The sequence below is a fragment of the Vulpes vulpes genome, chromosome 10, assembly GCF_048418805.1.
Source record: "Vulpes vulpes isolate BD-2025 chromosome 10, VulVul3, whole genome shotgun sequence".
Lineage (NCBI taxonomy): Eukaryota > Metazoa > Chordata > Mammalia > Carnivora > Canidae > Vulpes > Vulpes vulpes.
Window position 1 is genome coordinate 43,246,575 of NC_132789.1, and position 14,450 is coordinate 43,261,024.

General features: G+C 56.8%; 1 protein-coding gene and 1 long non-coding RNA gene across 5 annotated transcripts in view; one reads left to right on the top strand and one right to left on the bottom strand.

Annotated features, from left to right (window-relative positions):
• Nucleotides 1–519: 519 nt before the first annotated feature.
• GRIK3 (glutamate ionotropic receptor kainate type subunit 3) overlaps nucleotides 520–14,450 on the top strand; it is a 220,951-nt gene continuing 207,020 nt past the window's right edge. The window contains exons 1-2 of one of the 4 annotated variants that reach the window (XM_072723805.1): nucleotides 1,113–1,255; nucleotides 5,654–5,841. Coding sequence is in view for 2 of the 4 variants with exons in the window: in XM_025991732.2 (XP_025847517.1) it covers nucleotides 1,141–1,255 (115 nt within the window). In the remaining 2 variants the exon portion in view is untranslated. Of the gene's footprint in view, nucleotides 600–790; nucleotides 1,256–5,653; nucleotides 5,842–6,169; nucleotides 6,198–14,450 lie in introns of those variants that run through there. The other 3 variants (XM_072723806.1, XM_025991732.2, XM_072723804.1) reach the window with 3 other exon arrangements.
• Nucleotides 4,036–5,660, bottom strand: LOC140594186 (uncharacterized). Its single transcript, XR_011994783.1, has 2 exons — nucleotides 4,871–5,660; nucleotides 4,036–4,552 (listed from the first exon to the last, which is right to left on the bottom strand). It is a non-coding gene; the product is annotated as an uncharacterized lncRNA (long non-coding RNA).

The window sequence follows — 14,450 nt, forward strand, 5'->3', positions numbered from 1 at the left end:
CGAGGATGGGAAGTCCCAGGTGCATCTCAGATGCCCTCCGGACTTCAGGATTTGGCCTCGGAAACCGCGGGGGCTGCAGGGCGCTGGCAAGTGCCACCTTCCACCGCAGAGGGTCCGCGGGCCAGGCCCGCCCCTAGCAGACCCCGCAGCATCCCCAGCCCAGCGCGGCGGACACTTCTGTTTGAATTCGGTCTCCCCGGAGCCCCAGCCCCAGCTCGGAGGGCGGGTGCTCGGAGGGCGGGTTCGGTGGGGCCGCGGCCCCCGCGTGCGCTCCCGCCGCCGTCCAGCCTGCGCCCGCTGCGTGGGAGCGGGAAGGCGAGGCTCCGCAGACGGCGGGCTGCGCGTCCCTGCGCTCGGCGGGCGCGTCTCCTCCAGCTGGTCGGGCCGCCAGGCTGCCGCCGTCGCCGGCTCGCGGTGCCAGCTCTGTCGCTGCACGCCCGGCTCCCCGGCTCCGTGCCCTCGCAGTTGTAGGGACTGGCTGGGGGGCGGCGGGGCGGATGGGGACAGCTGGGAGGCAGGGGGGCGTCCTCGCTCTCCGGGCGTCCCCCTGAGAACCGGGCCCGGGGTCCCCGTCCCCGCCACCCCCGCCCCCTGCGCAGGTGTGAGCGCGCGAGTGTGCGCCTCGGCGGGCGTGAGTGTGAAGTGCGTGTGTGCGCGGGGGAGTGCGCGGAGGGAGCGCGGGCGGCGGGAGGCAGGGCGCGGGGAGGGGGCTGGGAGGGAGTGTGTGCGCGCGTGCAACTCCACTCCGGGGCTTTGTGCGAGCCCGGGCGGTAGCCTTGGCGGCGGCTGGAGGAGGAGCGGCCGGAGAGACGCGTGCAGCCCGCCCGCCAGCGCCCGGCAGCCGGGGCAGGTGGCAGCCCGCGCGGGAGCCGAGCCCGAGCGCAGTCCGAGCGGAGCCCGGGAGCCTCGCGCGCTCGCGGGCGGCCCGTGGGCGGCAGCCGGGCGGGGCGGGCTCGGCGGGGCGGCCCCCCAGTAAGATGTGCGCGGCGCCGCGGGGCGCCCCCCACTCGCAGCGGCGCTCGGGAGCCGGGCAGCTGGGCCAGGCGGCGCCTCGGGGGCTGCTGCGCGCCCGCGCCTAGAGCTGCCGCCCCGGGGAGCCCGCCACGGCCGCGCCCCGGGCACGCTCGGCGGCGCCCAACGATGACCGCTCCCCGGCGGCGCCCCCGGAGTCTGGTTTGGGAATACTGGGCCGGGCTCCTTGTGTGCGCCTTCTGGATCCCGGACTCGCGCGGGATGCCCCACGTCATCCGGATCGGTAAGGGCTCCCCGGAGCCGGGGTCTCGCTGCGCCCGGGCGGCGGCGGGGATGGAGCTGGGTGGGGTGGGGGCGCCGAGGAACGCGATCCCAAGAGGGTTTATTCCTCCCCCGACCTCTCTCCAGGCTGCCAGGGGCTGGTGGGGGGAGCAGGTGACCACCGGGAGGTCGTTCTGGGGAGGACAAAGTTGCAAAGCCGGGGTCACGGGCCTCACTTAGTGGGGAGACGGCGGCGGGCGAGGGGCCCTTGGCGCGCTCGCGGGAGGCCAGAGCTGATGGAGAGCAACGGAGCGTTCCAGCCCCGGCCCGGGCGCGGGCGCATCTCCCATCTCCCACCTCCCGGCGACTGCCAGCCTGCGCGGCCGCCCCGAGTTCTGGGACCCGGCTTCTCCGCGCCGCGGGAACCCTGGGGAAGGCGCCAACTTCTCTTCCCTCCTGGCTCCCCGCAGGCCCCTCTCCTGCGCCGGGGGCACCGCTCCAGCGGCCGGGACGCGGGGGCCGCTGCGCAGGATGGAGGGGGGGGGGGCTTTGGGTCTTCTCTCCGGGCGTGGAGGGGGAGGCCTGCGGACCGGCGACCTGGGACCTGGGGCAGAGAAGGGGCAGCCCCAGGTGGGTCGGTCGGGGTGAGAGGGGGGAAGGGAGCGTGTTTTAAAGTTAGCCGAAATCCCTCCGCAGCTGGCGGCGGCTGGCGGGGCTGCGCGCAGGCTTTCTGGGGTTGGCATCTCCGCTCTCCAGCCGCCGCCGCCGGAGACTCTTACTCCGGGCTTTAACTTTGTTGTGGCCGCCCCAGGCGCCCTGCAGGCAGCGCTCCCGGCGATGCGGGGGCGGGGGGGGGGGGGGGGCTCGGGGTGCCGGCCCGGCCTGGCCACGCGGGAGCTCGGCCACGCAGGCCCCGCGCCCGCCTCCAGGCCGGAGACCTGGGCCGCCTGGGTTCGCGAGGCGCCGCCGCCAGCAGCCGGCACAAGGCAGCCAGAGCTCTGCTGAGCCGGAGCCACCGTCCTTCGTTGTGGCTCTTCTCCAGGCACCGACTGCTAGAGGGTGAGGGGGTGCGGGGAACCTAGGTCGGGTTTTCCTAGGAGGCGGTCAGGAATCTGGGGGTGAGGGGGTCTGTCTCTGAGGCTCACTCTTGGATCCCACAATGTCTTGAACTATAAACAATCCGGATGGGGGTAGAGCGCAGCCCTTAGCGCTGTTGTCCACGCTGGGGTCTTTCAGTCCATTCCTGGGACCCCCAGCAACTCACACCAGAAGGCAGAGGAGTCCGGGAGTGAGGGGCTCTGGGGACATCCCCCACGGTCCCGCTTAACCCTTTGCAGCCGGGGCTGCTCTTGGCAAGCCAGAAACCTCTTCTATCTCGGCTCTTTTGCCGGCCCCAGTTCCCCGGTTTGGTCACCCATCCAGGGGCAGGTGGTCCCTTAGTAGTGGGCCAGCACTTCTTTTATCTCCTCCTTCCTTCTTTCCTTGGTTTTTCAGGGGCCTACATGGTAGGGTGCCCTTGGGAGAAAGGAGGGGAGACCTAAAAGGTGCTATGTGCCCATCCCACGCATTGCAGGTTCCTCTTCCATGGTTCTTCCCCCTGCATGGGTGGGGGCGGCGGGGAGCTGGGTACACTCCTAGCCCAGCCTCAGGGATGGAGGTCTTTGGGGGCCCTGGAAGTCAGGAGCAGATGAGGACAGCCCCAGAAGGATGAGCGAAGGAGGGGCAGGATGATGTATCCTTACCTGCCCCCTCTTGCTATGGAATCAGCTTGCACTGGGGGCTCCTCACCGCTCTGAGGGGAAGCCCCAGCCTGCCTGCCCTTTCTTGGGTTCAGCTTGTAATAATGCAATTAAGGATGGCAAAGCCCTCCTCTCTTCTAATCTTCTTCGTATTAAGCCCCAGGATTAATTAGCGTGTCGGCCCAAGCCATTTATATCTGAGAGCCCTGCCCCATTTGATTCCCAGCCCGAGGACTGGGGTGCTGTGCGGATGCCAAACGTGACCGCCAGAGCTGTGCCAGCTTGGACGGAGGATGAGAAGGCTCTGAGGCCTCTGGGCTTCTCTGGAGCTTCCTGGGGAGCTGAACTTCCATCCTTCTGAGCCCAGGCTGGAGCCTTAGCTGGAGCCAGGGAACCACAGTGGACATCATGGGAGCGCGTGCACAAGTGCGCACGTACACACACACACACACACAATCCTATGCCGAAACCCAGACACACCGCCTTGGCTGTGTCCGACACCATCTCCCTTTTCTGATCCACCCGTGGGTTTCCAGGGCTCTGACCGGGGCCGCGGGAATTGAGGTCCTGGAAATTGGGCTTTGGAGTGTGCTGGGTGTTTCTGGTTCCCGGGATGGGCTCCCGTTGTGCCTGGAACCGAGTCTTGTAGCAGCAGGCATCCCCAAGCACCAGCCTGGGAGAGGGTTTTCTTGCAGGTGTCTGAGGGGCTCTCTGGGCCAGAGAGCAGCGTACCCGCCCCTTTCTTTGTGCCTTTTTTTGGGGGCTGAAATTTCCTCTTAGACAAGGAGATGGATAGCTCAGCAGTGTGACAGAGTGTTCAAACAATCCATCTTGAATAGATGAATTGCATTGCTCTGTCTTTTTGTAATTGTGTCTATCAGAGGGAGAGGTCAAGGCATTGATTGCTTGGATGGTTTGCAAGTAACAAAGGAGAGTGAGGGAGAGAGCGAGGGAGAGAGAGTAATTGGATTGTAGTCTGCGGGAAAAAATGATCATTGATTATTTTATATGAATATGTGGAAGATGTATCTGCGTGTGATTATCAAGTGTTGCTCATTGAAGGTTTTCAAGGCATATTGTTCGGCGTTTTATTATTACTGTTATCATCGTTATTATTGTGGAGACAGATTCTGGTCTTAACTCATGGAAAGCCATTTAATGCAGGGGTCCCCTCAGCCAGATGGGCTTCAGTGATCTCATGTGGACCTGGCTGCATGACCTAGAAGCTGAAGTGCAGGGGCCCAAGGCCGGGAGCTAGGAAGCCTGGGTTTCCTGCTCCGTCATCTTCCCGCTTACTGAGCCATTTCGGTCAAATCACACTGTTGCCCCTTCTCCCAGTTTCCCCACCTGTGAACTGTTGGGTTGGCTGCGATGGTTTGGGATATTCCGTGGCTCCAGAGTATGTCCGAGTGCAGTGCTGTCCGTGTCATCGTGGGTTTCACGGTTCCACGAGGCTCCCTGGTACTACGAGGCCAGCTTGGAACTTGAAAAGGGAACCAGACAGTGGTGGCGGCAGCTGGGGAGCTCTAGTGGCTGGTGATGATCTCTAGCCAGCCAGGGGGAGGTTTGGAGCCAAATGACTGCAGAGACATAAAGCAGGTGTATGTGGTGGGGGTGGGGGTGGCAGGGAAGGGCTGGCTCCATTCGGGACTCTCAGAGCATCTACAGACAGAGCAGAACAGGGCAGATCAGAGGAGCCTCAAGGCCCCGAGCCTGGAATGGGGGGCCCAGCGGGCAAGCGCAGCAGTCCGTCCCTGGGGAATGAGAGCCCCTCCCTCAGAGTGCCCCAACCAGCCCCGTCTGTCCGTCCAATCTTTTGCCATCAGTTCACCCAAACGGTCCTAACATTCATCTCCCGAGTTTGGGAGCCGCGTGTAAAACAATGAGGAATTTCTTACCGTGACTGGTGATGCGCTGAGACATTGCCGCCTAGTAGGAGCAGACAGGAGCTGAATGAAGATCAATAGGGTTTTCCCCCCTGGAAGTAAATAGCTTCAGACAAGACCTGGGAGTGGCCCAAGGGGCCTTGGAAGGCATTAACTTGAGGAATTTCTGCCTCCACTTCCCAGCCCAGCCGCTCCTGTCAGTCTGGGCTTGCCTCCTCCTCAAGCTGGAGTTTAATTTCTACTTGATGCCTGCTTCGCACTGCGCTAAGCAGTCATTTGACATCAAGATGATCTGGGGTTTTTTAGAGGTGGTTTCTGCAGGGTGAGCCCGCCACTGTGTCCTGACTGGGCTCTTCCAAGGTCACTTGCATCCCCCTGTTGCTGGCGCGACAGCTGACTTCAGAAGTCCAGCCCGCTGTGCTATTTTGAAAGGGCTTTGAGGGGCAACCCTGCAGTCCCCCACCCCTTCGAGAATGCAAGGCTGCTTAGCTGCTTTGAGGATCCTTTCTGGGGCCCATGAGCCCCCCTGAACTCCCGTATTCCCACAGCCACTTGGTGTCCCTGCTCTAGGAAACGGAGCCCCCTCAGGGGTCAGGGAGAGGAAGCACAGGTTCCCTTGTGGACATTAGAAGTCTCCCTCCTCCTCCGGGGGCAGGGGCACGAGGCCATCCACATACAGGGGAGGTGGCGGAGGCTGCTTAGGGTGGGTGCCCTTTTCGGAGGAGACTTGGTTGTACTCAGCAGCTGGGTTTGCTTCTGATCTGCTGAGGCCCAGCTTCCTCCATCCTGTTACAGACAGCTGCCCTGCCTCCTGTGGCTTCAGCCTGAGCCCCACCTTGTTTGCCCTGGACCCTCCAGAGGGACTGCAGAGAGGCGAGAGCCGGTGCTCCATTTGGCTGGGCAACGGCGGCAGCAGCGGAAGAGAGCCTGGAGCCCTCCAGGCCCTGCCCAGCAGCAAGGAGGACCGAAGTTCCAGGAGCAGGGTTCGTCCGCCTGATGCTGGTGTGATGCGGCTGGGGCACCGGATGGTGGATGGATGGATGGATGGATGGAAGGAAGGAAGGATGGATGGGCCCGGGGCCTGGTGCAGACAGCATCCCGGGCTCCTTCACTGCAATAGCTCGTCTGCCAGATGCCGATTCCCGGACAGCAGCACCAGGGGGCAGTGTGCCTGTGTTGAGGCATCGGTGTCTCCTGCCTGGGACCCCACCTGGGGCTGGAGCGACGTCAGCATCACGCACAGCAACATGGACGCCACCAGGGCCGTCATTTAAGGAGCACTTAGCAGGTGCCAGGTACCCCGGGGCTCCAGACTCCCAACTAGCAATGTGGGTGAATAGTAAGTGCTCAATAAATGCAGCTGCCACATTCCCCCTCCCCCCCAAATCTTCTTCAGGCTTCGCCACCCCGTGGGAGTTATTTCCATTTTGCACAGAAGGAAAGTAAGCTTGTCAAAGTCACTTGGCCAGGATCACACGGCCAGTGTGGGAGATGCAGGATAAGAACCCCTGTCTGCCCGACTCCTGGTCCTGTGTGTTTGACTGTCCGTGTGGTTGGAAGGTGGGAAAGCACCGGTTTGCAGGGGCGCTGGATGGAGCACCCCCACTGCATGGCTCCGGGGGGCTGTGTGTGGCCTCCTCGGGCTGGGCCCTGTGGTGCCTGGTGCTGGAGACGGCTGTGTGGGTTCCGCGACATTTAACCCTGCCAGTGCTAGTTTGCAGAGTCACACTGTCCGTGCTGATGGGCCGCGTGGCCGATGTGCTTCCTCTAGAGGAAAGGGTGCGTGGTCTTTCTCACCCCTCCCGCCAACACTCGTGCTTCCAATGACTACATCCCACCTTGTCCGGGCTTCTGGACTCTGACCAACGCTCCAGTTCAACCTGAGATAAAGGATGGACTTTCCCTTGGGGATGGCTAGTCCCCCAATAGGAATCTCTCTGTTCTGGGGACTCCAGCCTCCACATCCCCCTGGCAGCCACCAGGCTGTCCTCAAAGACCTCGATTCAGAGCCTTGAGGAAAAGGCCCCGTGTCTGTGTCTCCCCCTCATCTCCATCACCAGCCAGTGACCTGGCAAGAGCAGGTGGTTGGTGAATTGCTCTTCGATCTTCCTTTTCCCTCACCTCCCTTTCCCCTCCCCAGTCCCATCCCCGCCCTCTTCCAACATCCTTTCCAGGCTAATAGGTTTTATGATCATCTTACTCTTAAGCAAGAGTCACATTCCGACCTTCTAAATAGAGCCTGTCCTGCCGGGAGTTGAGACCGGTGGTGGACAGTAGGAGGGTAAGGCCCACTGACACCGGGCTCTGGAACCTGTGCTGTCCCACACATGCTGTGGGTCTGGTGTGGGGGCCTGAGTGCCAGAGCTGCCCAGGCCACCCTTCCGCCAGGCCACCTCTACGAGAGCCGAGACAAATTCACATTTACGCCTCTTGTCCACCATGTTCCTTCTTCTGGGGGACGCGGGGAGACTGGGATGAGGGTGGCTGTTGGGCACGGAGCCGTTCTAGGAAGTGGGGGCAACTGCATCACTGGGAGCCCCTAGAGAGGTGACACATTTGGGACAAGCACAATCAGAGCGGTCACGTTATCTTCTGAGGCCTCGATTTCCCCATCTGTAAAATGGGGATGATACCTCCCAGCCTGCCTCCCAGAGTCAGAGGGCTGTGACTTCTTTTCAGAAAAGCTTAAGCACCGTCCGAAGATCATCATTTCCTCCCAGTGCCATTCAGGGAGTCTGGCAGCAGCACAGGGCCGGGTTAGGGGGGAGGTGAGGGAGGTGGCTAGGGGGCTGAATGGAGACATCACTGTCTACGCTTCCTCAACTTTGTCCCCTGAGTGGCCTGAACGTGGGGCCGGGGCCAACGCCTGTGTTTGCTCCTGGAGTCACCTCCATCTTCTGCTTCTCTCTGTGTCCCAGAGACAAGACCCTGTGCCAGAGTGGGAGTGAGGCACGGCCCGAGGGGTTGGGTTTGAGGACCACAGGTCATTCTGATTTTGTTTTTGCTAGCCCTTGGCCACATTTTATAGCATCAAGGCCCAGAGCAACTTGAACCCACCTTACCTTGTTTTATTTCCTTTGGAGTGATGTCCAGGGTTCCCACTGCCTCTTACCCTGAGCCTGGTGCTCCCCTTCCCCCAGACGTCACTGTCCCACGTCCCCACCCCTCGCTGTGCCTTGTTTACTCAGGCTGACTGACCTTGGCTCTGGTTATGCCTGTGGCTGTGCCGAGGGCTTTCTCTAGCGCCTGTGTGTCCTGCCTCCCCCGTTGGACAAGGAGGTGGCCCAGAGGGCGTAAGGGTACCTCCCCCGCCATCACTACCAAGAAGCAGAATGAGCTTTTGGGGCGTCAGATACTGTATTTCATTGGTTCTGAGATGGACTTTCCCCCTCTGCCCTCTCACATCTCTGAAATCGGTGTGTCTCCTGTATCTTAACGGGGGTTACTTACAGGATTTTGTTTTTCCTCTCTCGGCACCTCAAAATATCATGGCGTGTCTGGGGTTTGTTGAAATGTGGTGGATCTGAGTTAGATTGTGAATCTGACTATGGCTGTGCCTTGGGACGCTGGGCAAGGCGCTTTACCCCGGAGCCTCTGCTTCCTCGTTTTTAAGATAGAAACCTTACTGTCAAGCAGAACCATAATCGGATGTTTTTGACCTGCAAAAAATTTCATATGGCCGAGCCTTACTGATTCATCTTCCCAGAGTTAGTGTGGGTATTAAAGAAGATAAAGTCTATAAAGCTCTTCGCACAGTACCTGATGTTTAATAAATGTTGGGAGAGAAAGGATCCCCCAAAGGTGGAGGCCACGTCTCTGCCATCAGACTATGAGCTCTGAGGCTGTCTGCTTCTTATGTGCCCTCTGCCTTCTGCCGACCCTGGTGCTCAGCAGTCCGTGCAGCTCAATACGTGGCATTTACCCGTTGCCCACACACCCGTGTCCCCCATACGGGAGACAGTAGGGTTGCCTGTGACAGTTACCCACCACGTTAGGGAGACAGAAGGGTGCCTTTTAGGATGCTTCTGTATGTTAGCTCCCAGACTCCTCCTGGCCTGCTATTTTTCACATACCTGCCGCCTATGGGGTGCCGGTTCTTCCCTATATTTGCAACGTTTGGGTTGAAATGCATTTTGCATATATTCGGAAGCCGAGAAGAGTGGTGGGATGCTCTTTAGGAATTGATCCGGGCAGTCCTCCTCGGTCCTTCTTGGATGTAGAGTTCGATCTTGCGTCTTGAGCAGACCACTGCAGCCCAGAGAGGGTCTGCGGCTGGAGGCTGGGCCCCCAGGGGATAGACACTGCTGGCTCTGCTGGGAGACATCAGGTAATGAGGCCACGGCAAGAGCCGGGGAGGAGAGAGTCCCCATGGTGATCATACAGATCGGAGATAATGAGATGGAGTGAGATCCGGGGGGAGTGGCAGCTCCGACTCCAAATCCTTTGGTGCCATGCTGAATGGTGGTTAAGGAAGGCAGGGGAAAAAAGGGAGCGAGAAGGAGCGAAGATTCTAGTTTGTGTGAAGAGGGTTCCAATCCATAGGAGACAATTAAGCCTTGCGCTGTTAAAGGGACTGATGCAGACAGGCTGCTGATGGAAGGGCGTTTATAGAGTTCTCAGAACAACTGCAGGGATGAGCTCTTTAAATATGGGAACGAGGGAGACTTGTGCAAAGCCTTCCTGCATCTGCTTTGCAGAACTGGAATACGATATTCCAAAAAGCCTGCCCAATTGGGCGGAAAAGCAGGAGCAGGGAGCCAAGGACTTCCCAGGGCTCCGTGCATCGCATTTCCTGTCTGTGGTGGAGAATCACAGACTCTAGGCTGAAAAGGACCCCAGGGGTCAGTCTAGGCCTCTGGTTCTCAAACATCAGCATGCATCAAAATCACCTGGAGTGCTCCTTAAAATACAGACCACTGGGTCCCCCCTGCAGAGCTTCTGATTCTGTAGGTTTCCGGGCGAGGCCTGGGATTTTGCATTTTTTCACAGGTCCCCAGATAATGCTGATGCTGCTCATCTGGGGACTACTCTGTGAAGACCACTGGTCTAAGTCACTGGAGGGATCTCCTCCCCTCCTTACAGGTGGATATCGGGTCTCTGATTGAATACCATCTGAGATAGGAAGCTCATTACTCTGGACCCTCTTTTGTGCTTTCCTGCAAATGTTTTGGCTTATTCCAACCTTTGTTGCATGTTTTCCGCTAAAATTTGCCTCACCGAAGTTTTGATGAAGGCCATAGAACCTGGAGGTTGAGAGCACAGGTTCTGAGATCCATGTGTCTGAGTTTAAACCCTCTCCTGCCCCAGGCTCTAACACTTTGGGTAGGTCACTTAACTTCTTAGCCTTAGATTTCCTCACCTGTAAAATGGGAATAACAATAGCTTTGACCTCATGGGATCATTGTGAGGATTAATATGCCCTAGCATTGTGGATAATTCCACAGGCTCTGGAACCTGCTGGCCTGAGTTCGAAGCCTGCCTCCATCACTTCCCACCCATGGGATCTTGGGCAAATTAATCTCTCATAGTAATAGTACTGATAGTACCTGCCTCACAGGGTTGTTAGGAGGATTTGAATGAGTGAATGCATATACAGTGTTTAGACCACAGCCGTGGGAAGCACTCAACAGATGGTATCTATTATGCTTACGTTGGATCACCATGCCCACTGATTCTGGTCTGGATTTGCTTCCTAGGGCAACCCTACAGAAACATAAAGGCATTTTTCCAAATTGAATTTCTCCAAGTTAAAGATGGTCAGTTCTTAAGAAAAAAAAAGATGCTCCGCTCTTGCCCCATGGTGTTGAGAGCTAACCACCGTGCTGCCTGTGAGTTGCACCCAGTAAGCGCACCACTTCCTCGGACCTGGGCCTCCGTGTCTCCGTGTACAACCCAGATCACCGTCCCCGCCCCCTCAGCAGCCATTCTGCTTTGCTGAGTTATGCTGAGCTGGTGGTCTTCGGGGATCACCTGGTCTTTTGCACAGGCATCGCTGCTGATCTATAACTTCTCTCATCTTCCCTTTGGCAGTTGATCTTTTGAGCCTAAAGGCAGGACCTGTCATTTATCCTCAGTAAATCCTATCACTGAACCTTCAGGCGGTTATTCTCACTCATTGTTTCTGGACCACCAAAGCCTGTTCAGGTCTCTCCATCCTCAGGAGGTAGACGTGAATTTCCCTCTCTTCTTCCTCCTAGGGGTCTGTGGCGGAGAGGTTAATGGGGTATGGGCCTATACTACGAACAGAGCCCTGTTCTGGATCGTGCAGCTTCCGCGGCTCCCTTTCTGTTATCTGGAATGCTCCCTGCCATCTGAGCCCGAGAGGAACCCGCCTTCCCTCCCTTCAGCTGTGTCGGCCATCAACACATTGGACAGGGGATGACCAATGTCCAAGTCCGTTGGCTTAACTCAGGGATCTAGGATCCACTATCCTAAAGTTTAACCAACTTCAAAACCCCACTGGCTTCCTTTGGCTTTTAGGCCCCTTCTGACCTGTCCTGACTCTGTCCCTCCTTGCCTCACATGTACTCTCTGCTCCACTGTGCACAACATGCAAGTCCCCAGGAGGCACTGTGCCTTTCCTTCACATCCTGGGCCTCTGCTCTTGCTGTTCTTCCCCGACAACTTTGAGTCATCCTTCAGGTTTCAGCAAAGGTGTCTTTTCCTCCAAGAAGCTTTTCTTGACTCCTACTCACTTCTGTGGGTCCACACAGCACCCTGTACTTCCCTTGCCATAGCACTGACAATACAAGCAGTGGCCCCAGATGGCTTATTTTTACCGCTTTATCCGGTGTGTCTAGCACAGTGCATGGCACCTAGTAACTAATAACTATTTGTTGAATAAATGAATGCATTTATAAATACAGTCACTTGTTTTTTAAAGATTTTTATTTATTTATTCATGAGAGACAGAGAGAGAGAGGCAGAAACACAGGCAGAGGGAGAAGCAGGCTCCATGCAGGGAACACGATGCAGGACTCAATCCCAGGTCTCCAGGATCAGGCCCTGGGCTGAAGGCAGACGCTCAACCGCTGAGCCACCCAGGTGCCCCAAATACAGTCATTTGAATAAAAGTCCACCTACCTGCCCTGTTATTCAGCTCAACACTTCTTCCTTCTGGTCAACAGGACTTTGCGAAAGACATTGTGCGATTCTTCTACGAAGTCAAAGTTCTAGTGGAGTCATGGGTGTTCTGACACAGACTCTGTCCATGTAGGTAGCTTGGACAGAGCTGGAATATTTAGAGGAGTGAGTCCTTCTTTTCGCAGGCCTAGATTGGTCTTCACATCCTTGGTCTGGTTCGTCTCATGATGAGTCTCCTCTCGAGGGAGCCACGAGCTGTCTACTTCAAGAAGAAACTGAAGAAAGGCTCACGACCTCACCCGCCTCTCCTCCCCACTGGCCCCTCAGCATCTCTGATGCTCCCTCTGGGAGCTGAACCGGGAAAGAGAGCTTCTGTGATTCATCCTTAATAGGCAGGCCGCTCAGGACAGCTGGCAGGCAGGGCTGTTGCTGTGCCGTGTGCGCTGCGGCCAGCCAGCGGTCCGGCCCCTCCATTTTCCGTCTTTACCACATCACTTACTCCTACTAGGATGCATAGACAACAGGTCTCCATGCAAGCATTGTGTAAAGCAGAGGTGTTGACAGCTAATCTGGAGGTTCAGGCTGTATAGACCATCAGCCTGGGCCTGTTAGCCCCGGGGATGCATGCATCGTCTGGGTTCTGGGGAGTGTGAATGCTTACGTGTGGATGTGCTTGTGTACTTAAAAGAAATGACCACTTGGAGGTTTGCTTCTCTAGCACATACTTCCCAGGGTGGCTCAACAGCCATTCTTTATTCCAAGCCTGACAAATGACTGTAGTGACTTTCCTTTGGATCAGTGGGGAGCCAAAGACTTAAGCTGGGGTCCCAGTACCTGGCTGACTGGGCTGATGGGTCTGTCGTATTTATGTATCTGAGAGTGAGGCCCGGACAGGCTGGTAGTGGAGCCTGGGCTTCCCCTCTAGCACACGACAGAACCCGGCTCTCCCCTGAGGCCATGCCCTCCCCTTTCTTGCTTCCTTCCCCGAGGAAGCAGATGACACATTATGAGCAGAAAGAGCCTGTTGCCTACATGGCCATTTTTCCTGCCCAGTTTAATAGAGGTGACAGCCGTCTATTTTACTTGTCTCGTAACATCGAATCAGTAAATAAAATATGGGTGAACTCTCAGGTTTAGCTGAATTATGGCCGGTCCATGGGGATGGAGGGCTGGGGGAGAGCTGAGCAAGAGAGATTGAATCCCTTGCCTGTTGCAAGAGAAGCCGAGCCTTGTGTCCTTCTCTGGCTTCAGGAAGTCTTTCGGTGCTGACGAAGGCCAGGCAAGGTCATCCCATTTGGGGCTTCGTGGAAGAACCAGAACACAAGGAGGACCCCCCCTCCCTAAATGTTGAAGCTACAAGAGTACTGTACCTGTCCTTACTTCTTCCTTTCACAGATTGGGACATTGAGGACCAAAAGGGGGACGTGCTTTGTGCCCCATCCGTTGGTGAGCCATGGGAAAATCAGATGCAAACGTGGGTCTCTGACCCCCCAGTCTATTAAGAAAACTCCATCCCCGTTCCTATCTCTCTCTCTCACACACACACACACACACATACACACAGTGGAAGCTTTACATTTGCGGTCTTGAGATAGACTATATTTTTCCAAGGTGGAAAAGCAGACCTATAAAACATTTTTTCCACATTGAAGGAGAAATACCAAACCAGATTCAGGTGTGTTTAGAAAGGTAGATAATTGGTACCCACTACACAGTTCCCCCAAGAGGCCCGGAGATTAAGGTTTACGCCAGCCTCCGTGTTCAGCACCACGGAGAGCAGTCGGGCCCTGGGGTCCTGAGTGGGCGCCACCTGCCCGCGGACTCTTCTAGCAGGGGTGACGTGGCTGTTGCAAGGTCTTGCTAAACAGGCATTCTTTTCCCGAATTCTATTCCTCTAGGACTGTGGTGTTCGCAAACCGGGCTGAGGTGTTGAGCAGACCCACGGTAGGCTAGCAAGAACAATTGTTTGTGGTCATTCAAATCGAGAAATTCACAGTAGAGGAAAATGAAGAGCAGAGAGAGAATTTTTTCCTACACCTGCCCCCCCCCCCGCCCCACATAAATTGTTCCTAAGCCTCTGCTGCCTTGTACAGCTTGTCTGCTAGGGAGCAGTTGCAGATGACAAAACGAGTGAACATTCTATTGTCAAATATCACACCTGATACCAAGCATCTTTGCTCAGCTTGTCAGCATCATCTTTCACATTGCATTTGGTAAGTAGGCTTGTGCTAGGTATTTTTATCCTGCTAAATGTGATTTCTTAAAAGTATTTTGTGTGTTATTATTTCCTGAGTTGTGGAACCCTGCATACCTATAATAGAGCTGTATTTTCTGCTCGTAAATAAAATTACTCCTCGTTCAGGTGATGGGAATTAAATGTGTCACAGCTTTGTGGTTTTCCCCAAAGAACCCCAGCAGTACCAGGTGCTCCACCACCTGGATGCGTCTGAAACGCCTTGAGCTTGGGCTGGGTACTGACAAAGGTCTCTCCTAGACAGGAAAGTCACTC